Below are 12,465 nucleotides of genomic sequence, written 5' to 3'. Positions count from 1 at the left end.
TTCTTCACCACAATGGACCGATACAGCGTCCGCATTACTGAAGACGCCGCACCGATCCGCCTGTCGATCTCACGATTCACTCTTCCCTCACTCGTGAACAAGACTCCGAGGTACTTGAACTCCTCCACTTGGGGCAAGATCTCCTCCCCAACCCGGAGATGGCACTCCACCCTTTTCCGGGCGAGAACCATGGACTCGGACTTGGAGGTGCTGATTCTCATCCCAGTCGCTTCACACTCAGCTGCGAACCGATCCAGTGAGAGCTGAAGATCCTGGCCAGATGAAGCCATCAGGACCACATCATCTGCAAAAAGCAGAGACCTAATCCTGCAGCCACCAAACCAGATGCCCTCAACGCCTTGACTGCGCCTAGAAATTCTGTCCATAAAGGTTATGAACAGAATCGGTGACAAAGGGCAGCCTTGGCGGAGTCCAACCCTCACTGGAAACGTGTCCAACTTACTACCGGACTGCGGACCAAGCTCTGGCACTGATCATACAGGGAGCGGACTGCCACAATCAGACAGTCTGATACCCCATACTCTCTGAGCACTCCCCACAGGACTTCCCGAGGGACACGGTCGAATGCTTTCTCCAAGTCCACAAAACACATGTAGACTGGTTGGGCAAACTCCCATGCACCCTCAAGGACCCTGCCGAGAGTATAGAGCTGGTCCACAGTTCCACGACCAGGACGAAAACCACACTGTTCCTCCTGAATCTGAGGTTCGACTATCCGGCGTAGCCTCCTCTCCAGTACACCTGAATAGACCTTACCGGGAAGGCTGAGGAGTGTGATCCCACGATAGTTAGAACACACCCTCCGGTTCCCCTTCTTAAAGAGAGGAACCACCACCCCGGTCTGCCAATCCAGTGGTACCACCCCCGATGTCCACGCGATGCTGCAGAGTCTTGTCAACCAAGACAGCCCCACAGCATCCAGAGCCTTAAGGAACTCCGGGCGGATCTCATCTACCCCCGGGGCCTTGCCACCGAGGAGCTTTTTAACTACCTCAGCAACCTCAGCCCCAGAAATAGGAGAGCCCACCACAGACTCCCCAGGCACTGCTTCCTCATAGGAAGACGTGTTGGTGGGATTGAGGAGGTCTTCGAAGTATTCCCTCCACCGATCCACAACATCCGCAGTCGAGGTCAGCAGAACACCATCCTCGCCATACACGGTGTTGATAGTGCACTGCTTCCCCTTCCTGAGGCGGCGGATGGTGGTCCAGAATTGCTTCGAAGCCATCCGGAAGTCGTTTTCCATGGCCTCACCGAACTCCTCCCATGTCCGAGTTTTTGCCTCTGCGACCGCTGAAGCCGCACACCGCTTGGCCTGTCGGTACCTGTCCGCTGCCTCAGGAGTCCTATGAGCCAAAAGAACCCGATAGGACTCCTTCTTCAGCTTGACGGCATCCCTCACCGCCGGTGTCCACCAACGGGTTCTAGGATTACCGCCACGACAAGCACCAACTACCTTGCGGCCACAGCTCCAATCAGCCGCCTCGACAATAGAGGCGCGGAACATGGTCCATTCGGACTCAATGTCCAGCACCTCCCTCGTGACATGTTCAAAGTTCTTCCGGAGGTGGGAATTGAAACTCTCTCTGACAGGAGACTCTGCCAGACGTTCCCAGCAAACCCTCACAATGCGTTTGGGCCTGCCAGGTCTGTCCGGCATCCTCCCCCACCATCGCAGCCAACTCACCACCAGGTGGTGATCGGTAGAAAGCTCCGCCCCTCTCTTCACCCGAGTGTCCAAAACATGAGGCCGCAAATCCGATGACACAACTACAAAGTCGATCATGGAACTGCGGCCTAGGGTGTCCTGGTGCCAAGTGCACATATGGACACCCTTATGTTTGAACATGGTGTTTGTTATGGACAATCTGTGACGGGCACAAAAGTCCAATAACAAAACACCGCTCGGGTTCACATCCGGGCAGCCATTCTTCCCAATCACGCCTCTCCAGGTTTCACTGTCGCTGCCAACATGAGCATTGAAGTCCCCCAGTAGAACGAGGGAATCACCCGGGGGAGCACTCTCAAGTACTCCCTCGAGTGAATCCAAAAAGGGTGGGTACTCTGAGCTGTGGTTTGGCGCGTAAGCGCAAACTACAGTCAGGACCCGTTCCCCCACCCGAAGGCGGACGGAAGCTACCCTCTCGTCCACCGGGTTGAACTCCAACGTACAGGCTCTGAGCCGGGGGGAAAACAAGAATTGCCACCCCAGCCCGTCGCCTCTCACTGCCGGCAACGCCAGAGTGCAAGAGAGTCTAGCCCCTCTCGAGAGAACTGGTTCCAGAGCCCTTGCTGTGCGTCGAAGTGAGTCCGACTATATCTAGTCGGAACTTCTCCACCTCGCGCACTAGCTCAGGCTCCTTCCCCCCCAGCGAGGTGACGTTCCACGTCCCAAGAGCTAGCTTCTGTAGCCGAGGATCGGACCGCCAAGTGCCCTGCCCTCGGCTTCCGCCCAGCTCACATCGCACCCGACCTCTATGGCCCCTGCTATGGGTGGTGAGCCCATTGGAGGGGGGACCCACGTTGCCTCTTCGGGCTGTGCCCGGCCGGGCCCCATGGGGACAGGCCCGGCCACCAGGCGCTCGCCATCGTGCACCACCTCCGGGCCTGGCTCCAGAGGGGGGCCCCGGTGACCCGCGTCCAGGCAAGGGAAATCTGGGTTCCTTAATCGTTTTCATCATAGAGGTCTTCGAGCTGCTCTTTGTCTGATCCCTCACCTGGGACCAGTTTGTCTTGGGAGACCCTACCAGGGGGCATCAAGCCCCCGGACAACATAGCTCCTAGGATCATTGGGACACGCAAACTCCTCTACCACGTTAAGGTGGCAGCTCAGAGAGGAGTAAATATATATATATATATATATATATAAATATATATATATATATAAATATATATATATATATATATATATATATATATTTATATATATATATATATAATATATATATATATATATATATATATATATATATATATATGTGTGGGGAAAAAAATCACAAGACTATTTCATCTCTACAGGCCTGTTTCATGAGGGGGGGTACCCTCAATCATCAGGAGATTTTAATGGGAGCATTCACATACCATGGTTTATATAGGGCACAGAGTGAGTGGGTACAGGCTGGCGTAGGGGCGTGGTGATTGGCTCATGTGTTACCTAGGAGGTGTTTCTGTCTGTGGCGGCATGCTGTTACAATTTCGCTGCGCTTGTTGAGGGATGACAGGTCTGGACGGTAAATAATAAACAGTTTCTCTTTCAAGCATAGGTTGCATCTTTTATTACCACTATTGTAAGGTGTGCTGGATGCAAGAATTTGCCATGTTATTGAATATTCAACATTATTGTCTTTGAGGTCCCAAATGTGTTTGCTGAGTTCTGTGGTATTCCGCAGGTTTTGGTTTCTGAAAGAAGCCTTGTGATTGTTCCATCTGGTTTTGAATTCTCCCTCGGTTAATCCTACATATGTGTCGGATGTGTTAATGTCCTTGCGTATTACCTTAGATTGGTAGACAACTGATGTTTGTAAGCACCCCCCGTTGAGAGGGCAATCAGGTTTCTTTCGACAGTTACAGCCTTTGTTGGTTTTGGAGTCGCTCTGTCCGGGGGCCGACGGCTCATTTGCAATTGTTTTGTTGTGGTTTGAGATGATTTGTCGTATATTGTTCATACAGCTGTAGCTCAATTTAATGTTGTTCTTGTTGAATACTTTTCTTAGGGTGTTGTCTTTGGGAAAGTGTTTGTCAATCAGATTGAGGAATTTGTGTCCAATGTTAGTTGAGACGTTTTTGCTGTATGGGGGGTTGTACCAGATGATGTCGTTTCGTTTTCTGTTCTTTTTTGGCTGGTTTCCTGGCGTGGGTTCATAGGTGAGGGTGAAATTGTATCCGCTTTCATCAAGGGCTTTTTGGTACGGGGGGGTTGCTTGGTCAAATTCAGCTTTGCTAGATGACAGCATCGATAGCCTCTTATTAATTCCGGTAGGTATTCTTTTCGTGGTGGTGGGTGGGTGGTTGCTGTCATGGTGCACGTATTGGAGTGTTCTGTTGGGTTTCGTGAATGGTTGGTAGCTGTTATTTCTCAGGTTGAAAGTGACGTCAGGGAAGTTGACGGTTTGCTTGTTGGCTTCAATCGTGATCCGTAGGCCGTTCTCTTTGAAAATTTGGCATATGCGCTTCTTGGTATTCTCGCTGCTCCTTGGCGAGGCGCGACACACTGCCAGTCCGTCATCACGGTAAATACCAAGGTTCAGATTGAGTCTAGCGAGCTGGGAGAGGAGGAAACTCCCAACGAGTTCACATGTTTCTGCTCCGTCAAAACTTCCCATAGTGACGTCAAATGTTGCATTGTTCTTTTTTTGCCATGGTGTACTGTTGTGGATGAAAATGGAGTTTTTTGCGTGGATGATGATGTTTCTTTCGTTGCCTGTGATTGAGTCGTAGTCTGAGGCGAAGTCTAGTGCTTGAGTCAGTAGGTCTTGCGTGATGGAAGGGTAAAATTATTCGATATCAAAGGAGATAAAGTTGTGCTGTTGTTTGTCTTGGATGTTGTTGAACCATTTGATTACTGCTGCTGTATTTCTCCATTGGTTGAGTGGTGTTTTGTCCTTGATTTTTGTGTTGACTCTGTCCAGGATTATTTTGCTGATTTTTCCTATTTCAGATTTAGTTGGGTTTATTAGTCGGCATGTTGGGTTATTTGCGAAGTTGGGTTTGTGGTCCTTCAATGTGATGAAGGCTTCCTTGTTGGCTGTGGCGTCCACCCTGTCCTCAATGTCCAGTTCAGCCGCGATCCTTTTATTTTCCAGGTGGATGTTCTGTAAGGTGTTGGGTTGCGCTTTTTTGTATGATTTGGTGATGCTTCTGTCCAGTAAGGTGTGATGTTCTGGTATGTCCATTCTGTAGAAGTTTGTGGTTTTATCGGCAGCTATGATGAGGTTGTTTACTTTCTTGATGCGCTCCTTGTCATTTTTCAGCTTGGTGAGGAGTGGGTTGCGGATTGGCTTGAATTTGACTGATTGTATCATTTTGAGCATGTCGTTCTCAAAATCCTTTAGTTCCTCAACTGTGGGTGGGTTCTTGGTAGATTTGAATCCGTAAGTTTTCTTTTGCGTTCCTTTTGTTTCAGGGTGGAGGAAAAAATGTGCTTTCCACCGCATCCTTCTTAGGAAGTGTTCCGTCTTTTCTATGAGCCTTAGCTTGTAGTCATTCTGCGCGGGTATGGGAATGTTCTTCGTGGAGTAGTCGATGTTGAATTTTTCCATTTCTGATCGTCGTACAGTGCTCAACAAATGTCAATTTGGAGCGGAGTATATGTCTTAATAAGGTTATCCAAAAAATAGTGCTCGATACCGTAGTAGAGCGCAATATATGTATGTGTGGGGAAAAAAAATCACAAGACTATTTCATCTCTACAGGCCTGTTTTATGAGGGGGGGTACCCTCAATCATCAGGAGATTTTAATGGGAGCATTCCCATACCATGGTTTATATAGGGCACAGAGTGGGTGGGTACAGGCTGGCGTAGGGGCGTGGTGATTGGCTCATGTGTTACCTAGGAGGTGTTTCCGTCTGTGGCGGCATGCTGTTACAATTTCGCTGCGCTTGTTGAGGGATGACAGGTCTGGACGGTAAATAATAAACAGTTTATATATGTTTTTTTCGGCCCTCGACCAAATTTTTTTAGTCCAATGCGGCCCTCAAGTTTGGACACCTCTGACTTTCAGTGGAAATACAGCAGTTTGAAAAAAGGAAAGAAAACCAGATTTTCAAAACATGCTTAGCTAATTTCAGATATGTAAAAGGGCAAAATGAATTGATTTGTAGTTCCTACAATGAGCGAGCAAAGAAAGGCTGAGGTAAGCAGGAAATAACTCAAGATACGGCCAAGAGAAATTTTGTTTTTTAGGCAGGATGTCACAAATAATTTTTGAGGAGAGGGTCACTGTGCCACACTTTGAGAGCCCTTGGTCTAAATTATGCAAGAAATGACAGGAATTATTTAGAACTGTGCAAAATATTACGTTTTCTCAACAATGTTTTGGATGAGAATAGATTGTATCATGTAAGAAAACAACAACAAAAACTATGTTTTACAGTCTATAAACCCTTTAAAGTCAACAAAAGTTATTTTCGAAATAGAATTTGGCCATATTATGAATAACTTTGGGCATTACTGTATAAACTATAGATGGTCCATCACCACTCTGGGTTAAAATGTCTTCATGGACATCTGGCTTGACATTAAAGAAACTAATAAAAATCTAATAAGCGTCTCTGTCTTATCTCACACAGAGATGATGATGTGATATGTGGTGATATTTGCCTTTCATAAGCACACCTCAGTGACGTGGACTTCGAGCGTTTGGGGAAGGGGGGGCTGCCTAGTAATGAATAAGTAACATTCAGGATCAGCTGGGAGGATGAATTAAGACTATGTTGTCTGTGCATTCATTTCTACAGACTTGTGTGTGTGTGATGTATACAAATGTCAACAAGTGAAAGCAAAAGCCTGACACAAGCGCCGCTTTCATAAAAGCCATAAAAAATGGTGAGGCTGGAAAAGACGATGTTGTGTCAACTGTGCAACCACACTGTGTACTTTGTTGAGTCAATGCTGACGTGCTGCGAGGGGTCGGGTGGCGTCTCCTCCCCTACAATAAGGACCCACGCTTGATTTGGGTTACTGATGCCCTTATATGGTGCTTACAACCTTCATTTAACTTGATCTATGACTTGTAGTCTCCACTATGTGTAACATTGTATAACATTTACATAACTTTGAAATAAATCATATTGCTAACAACTGAAAACGGATTTAAATAAAAATGTAAACATGCCCGTCCTGTTTGAATTGTACTAACTAAACTGACGTTGCAACATGTATGCAAATATTAAAGAAAAATGTATACTCATGTTATGTATGCTTTGGCAGTACTGATAAAGAAGCAGAAATCCATCAAATAGAAAAGAGGATGGTGAGCAGACCAAACGTACCGACTCGGGGGCTTTCACGAACACCTTGGTACGACCCAGCTGGAACTGCTCCTGGTCCATGTTGACGGAGTGCATGAGGTGGAGGACGCCTTGTTTCTCATCTCCTTGCCATGTTGGCCAGGACTCTTTAGTCAGGATGGCGTATCTGAGGACCAAAGACCAGTAGATCACGTTCACGCCTATGACATTAAAGCATAGCACAGCTGGAAGAGCATGCAACATGCCAAGGACTACTCCATCAACCAGTTCTCGGGAATAACGTACTTCTGATTTTAATAGTCCGTTTCTCCAACAATTCCCAGTATGCAACCCTGTGACTGTCAACCACCAAAAGAGATGCACTCCCTACTGATTATCCTTTTGTTTTGTGCGCTTATTATAAAGATCTAAAGGTGGTCCTCACGGTACACATGGCCTAACAAATGTGTTGTGTAATTACAGAACAATAACAATTCATGTTGGATGTTGTGTTACCTGTTGAGGAACTTCCTGAAGAAGCGACGGTAGGCGTAGCCAGCACGCCTCACCCTGATGTTCTCCTTCAGACCCAGGTACTCCACCTGGTGCTTTATACTGGACAAATAGAAGCACAAATCCATACGTTAGGAACAGATGTATCGGGAAATTATGTTAAAAAAAAAAAACAGATTTTGCCCATGTTGCCATATTCATTGAAGAAAATTAATACGTGCTGGGAGATTGGGAAACTCCAGTCCTGTAAGGGGTTAATGAGCACAGCAAAAGTGGGTGTCAAATGCCACACACAATGTGCTGGGTTAAGTTGGTCACTGGCTTATTTGGCCCCAATGCTAGCGGACCATAACAGCGTAGAGTTAAATGTAGTGATGGGTCAAACAATACTGAAGCATGGATGCATTACGAAACACACGGTGTAATATCGTCTCACTTTAAAAAAACAAAAACATGAAACCAATACAGTTGCTTTATCATTTAAGTGGCAAACTGTATTTATCAGGAAGAACTTCTTAAAGCTTATAAGTGACAGCGCATACTAAATGACGACTTCATTGTTGATTCAAATGGAACTAAGAAAAAGGAAAAATCAGAAGTGTGTGATAATTTTGATTCTAAAGCGCCAAAAAGGTTGATGTTATTTTCCTATATTTAAATTGTATTATATATTAGTATATCTTATATTGTTTAGCTCAGTGTTGTTCAACCTTATTTGTGCCAAAGCACATTTTTTGCGTTGAAAAAATCCGGAGGCACACCACCAGCAGAAATCATTAAAAAACAAAACTCAGTTGTTAGTAAAAAGTCGTTGTCGCAATTGTTGGATATGACTTTAAACCATAACCAACCAAGCATCAATATAGCTCTTGTCTCAAAATAGGTGTACTGTCACGACCTGTCACATCACGCCGTGACTTATTTGGAGTTTTTTGCTGTTTTCCTGTGTAGTGTTTTAGTTCTTGTCTTGCGAGCTATTTTGGTGGCTTTTTCTCTTTTTTTGGTATTTTCCTGTAGCAGTTTCATGTCTTCCATTGAGCGATATTTCCCGCATCTACTTTGTTTTAGCAATCAAGAATATTTCAGTTGTTTTTATCCTTCATTGTGGGGACATTGTTGATTGTCATGTCATGTTTGGATGTACTTTGTGGACGCCATCTTTGTTCCACAGTAAGTCTTTGCTGTCGTCCAGCATTCTGTTTTTGTTTACTTTGTAGCCAGTTCAGTTTTAGTTTCGTTCTGCATACTAAGCTTCAATGCCTTTTCTTAGGGGCACTCACCTTTTGTTTATTTTTGGTTTAAGCATTAGACACCTTTTTACCTTCACACTGCCTCCCGCTGTTTCCGACATCTACAAAGCAATTAGCTACCGGCTGCCCCCTACTGATATGGAAGAGTATTACACGGTTACTCTGCCGTGCTCTAGACAGCACTGACCACTCAACAACAACACATAATTTGCAGACTATAATTACTGGTTTGCAAAAAATATTTTTAACCCAAATAGGTGAAATTAGATAATCTCCCACAGCACACCAGACTGTATCTCCAGGCACGGCACACTAGTGGTTGAAAAACAATGGTTTAGCTCATTGACCAGAGTTGCACGTTTAATTTTCCTTTCTACACAGCTATTTGTTTAAAACAAAACAATCATGTTTACAAACAATTGATTTGTATTTGCAGGTCAAATGTAGGGACTTTTTAAACCCAGCATTATGAAACACTGACACAGTATCAGTTTGGTGTCGATACACCCACTAAAGCGCCATTTACCCATCACAGATCTGCAGCACATTTAGGAGTTCTACAAAGTTTTTGTGGATGCAAAACACTAACTCCTTTACACACTCTAACACTCATTTTTGGTGGAGGAAGCAAAGAAACTCACAAAATGATTGTCACTCGGGTAGATACTGTAAGTGTTGATCATGCCAGTGGATTTCCAAAGCTAATTACAAGGGTGCAGTAAAGTCACACTTCTCTACATGTCTACTTCTACTGAAGTAGTATATTGACATTGTATGCATATTAGCCCCTTTTTCCCAACATGTGCCTACAGCAAACACTATTTTGTTCATTCAGACTTCCTGTAAAAACAGTGGTTCCGGTGCTAATTAACAGGGCGGACTGCAGCGGACTCACAACAGGAAGTTCATACAGACTCTGAACAATACAAGAGAACTCCGCATCGGAGCAAGAAGTACCCAAGTAAGGCCTGTGAGCGGGAAACTGAAAGCTAGCGATAAAGAAGGGGAATGTCCCATACACTAAGATGGCCTTTAGATAGAAAAGTGAGAAAAATGAACAGAGGCAGGAAGACGATGATGAAGAATTGCTGGCTCACTTACCGGCTTTCTTCCCAGTCTCTGGGCTTCTTGGTTTCATTAGGTTTGATACAACGGATATAATGTGGCGTACATTTCATCAACGTGCTCACCAGGTCATTGGCTTGTTTCTGGACGAGTAAACAAAAACAGAAAACGAGTGGATGATTAATGTGGCAGACAACATGCGGCACACCTGGACAATCTACTGACAACCAATAGAAGACCTATAATGATTTTCATTTTTTTCTGACTTATAAATGTTGTTAGATACTTATGATAAATAATGCAAAAGCGTCAAATCATGAGGTTTATGCATTCTGGCGTGAGGTTGCACGCAGTTTTGGAAGTTTTTGAACGCTTTGTTATGCAATTTTTCTTTAACAGTGGGCCATTTGTAATATCACAGATTGACAGAGTTACTTATCGTGGGCATTGTAGTAGCTACTGCTCGGAGCCTCATGTGTTATTTCTTCTCGTCTTATGCCCTCCCGCCTGCGCTGATGACTACAAAAGTAATATTTGTCCACAACATTTTACACAGGGCTATTTTATAAATATGGGCCAGTATGGAAACTGCCCTTTTTTAATAAATGTTGCTGACCGTTCACAATTATTATGAAAAACATGACGACGGATGTTTTTTTTTTTTTTTATGCATTCTAAATATTAAATAAATTCGATCAAAAGTCTGCTTACAATGGAGGCTATGGGAGCCGTTCAATTCTGCCAAAGGAGCCCCTAATAAAACATCAAAACACTTCCATTACCGTTTTAAATACATGATGATATTGATTGGGAACGATAGGCAAAGTGCCAGTTCCCTTTAAGGAACTACAAGAGAAAGCAGGATTAAGTATTATTTTAATCTACTTGTAGCATGTGCATAATAACACAGACGTGAAACAGTGAGATAAATGGTGAAAAATGACTTTTTTGATGCATGTACCAATGTGTGACCGGTGATTCTGTTTACTGTATATGAAGTTTATTTTTGACCATGTCTGGAAAAAAATAAGGGTGATGTTCCTCTACAAAATATGCCTTTATATCTAAACAGTGTACATTTTTAAATGATAAATTGATACTTTTGGAGAAGGTGGGGCGCGGTTTCATTTGCAATTTAAAGGGAACGCTTACTCAAATACCTTGCAGATATACGAAGCATGTTATATATGTGACTGTGAGGCAAAATGCGTACAAGATTTACACCAAAAAACATCTAATTTATACTGTATTATTTAGACAACAAGTAAATGTAGATAGGAATCATCATAGGTCCCCTTTAAGATAGGGGGCACACACATACAGTACATACTTTGTTTAAAAACACACCTTTATTTTACAGCCTGCAGTGGTGGGCCGACCCTTCTTTTCTGCATTGAGGTTTTCAGTGAACAGCGCTCTGATGAAGGCTCTGTTAGAGGACCAAGGTGAGGAGAGTCAGTTGCTATTCTCGTCCATGGGAGCCCAAAACAAAAATGCTGTTAATGATTCCACAACCAAAAGGTCAACCATTTACATTCCAAATCCACTAAGCAAGGACACAGTTGTGAACAGTTGGTTGAACCGAAAGACCACTTGTTCACAAACCCTCCATGAGAAAGTGTAAACATAACTGATGGATTGTGCTTTGAAGGAATTGCTGACGTGACATAACTTTTAGGAATGCTGAACTACGCGGCCCTTTGTTGGGCATAGCCCCATATTTGGTAGCATGAGCGGATCTTTACTAGATAGATATAGTACTTTATTGATTCCTTCAGGAGAGTTCCCTCAGGAAAATTAAAATGTATGTATGTACTGTATGTATTCCTAATTTAATTCTTATTGTAGGCGAGAGAACTATATTCGTATCATACTGTACTGCATATTTGACGATACTTTTTAGGGGTGTAAAAAAAAAAATTCTGAATGAATCGCGATTCTTATTTGTAACAATTTTTTTTTTTTTTCAATCTGTCCTGTCCAGCCACTCGGGCAATGATATTGTTAATGTAGATGCCCATATCTGCTGTACAGATGTATTTTACAAAAGAGAAATGTGTGTTAATATTTATCAATTTCATTAGTCATGTTTACAGTTATTTTTGCCTCTTCTCTTAATCTATTTACACTATGTCCATATTTTACGTTATGGTCAGGTGAGCTCCTGGTGCAGACGGCTCCTGTGACACAGTTTTGTCACCTGACTTCTCTTTGGGGGTGAGGGGTATATAAGGGTAGAGGGTTTATTGGGGTGTTTTTTTTAAAGCATTGTAAATACCTAGTTTTACATTATTGATGTACTGTATGAAAAGCACTTTATAAATAAAGTTTAATTTGATTTAATGCATTAAGGCATACAGTAGTTTTTCACCTCCCCTTGAAATACCATTTTACAAAAAACCTGACATACTGTATAGTTGAAACACGCTGTTGTTATCGTGACGTTCTTTCTCATGTTGGAATTCTTCTCCCATCTTGTTGTGTGTGTGGTGTAGTTTTAAAACTGGGTGGTCAGAGAACAAAGGCTCTGCAGGTTGTGTGTACTAATAACTTCCAGCTGACACACAACACTGGTCATTTCTTCTCTTATTTTAACCTGCTGTGCTCAAGAACGAGGCGACTCCCTTCCTCATGCTTCCTTTATGCATATTGCTGCATTATTTAAGACA

At 43.6% G+C, this 12,465-nt stretch overlaps 1 protein-coding gene across 2 annotated transcripts in view; it reads right to left on the bottom strand.

Moving 5' to 3' along the window:
* myo1ea (myosin IEa) overlaps positions 1–12,465 on the bottom strand; it is a 105,377-nt gene that overhangs the window by 21,765 nt on the left and 71,147 nt on the right. For both annotated transcript variants that reach the window (XM_061964071.1, XM_061964070.1), the window contains exons 16-19: positions 11,144–11,225; positions 9,833–9,939; positions 7,485–7,583; positions 7,011–7,155 (exon numbers count right to left, since the gene is read on the bottom strand). In XM_061964071.1, the coding sequence (XP_061820055.1) occupies positions 7,011–7,155; positions 7,485–7,583; positions 9,833–9,939; positions 11,144–11,225 (433 nt within the window). The remainder of the gene's footprint in view (positions 1–7,010; positions 7,156–7,484; positions 7,584–9,832; positions 9,940–11,143; positions 11,226–12,465) is intronic.

The sequence above is a fragment of the Nerophis lumbriciformis genome, linkage group LG06 (genome assembly GCF_033978685.3).
Source record: "Nerophis lumbriciformis linkage group LG06, RoL_Nlum_v2.1, whole genome shotgun sequence".
Lineage (NCBI taxonomy): Eukaryota > Metazoa > Chordata > Actinopteri > Syngnathiformes > Syngnathidae > Nerophis > Nerophis lumbriciformis.
The sequence above is the reverse complement of the archived record's forward strand: the minus strand, read 5'-3'. Positions and strand labels throughout refer to the sequence as shown.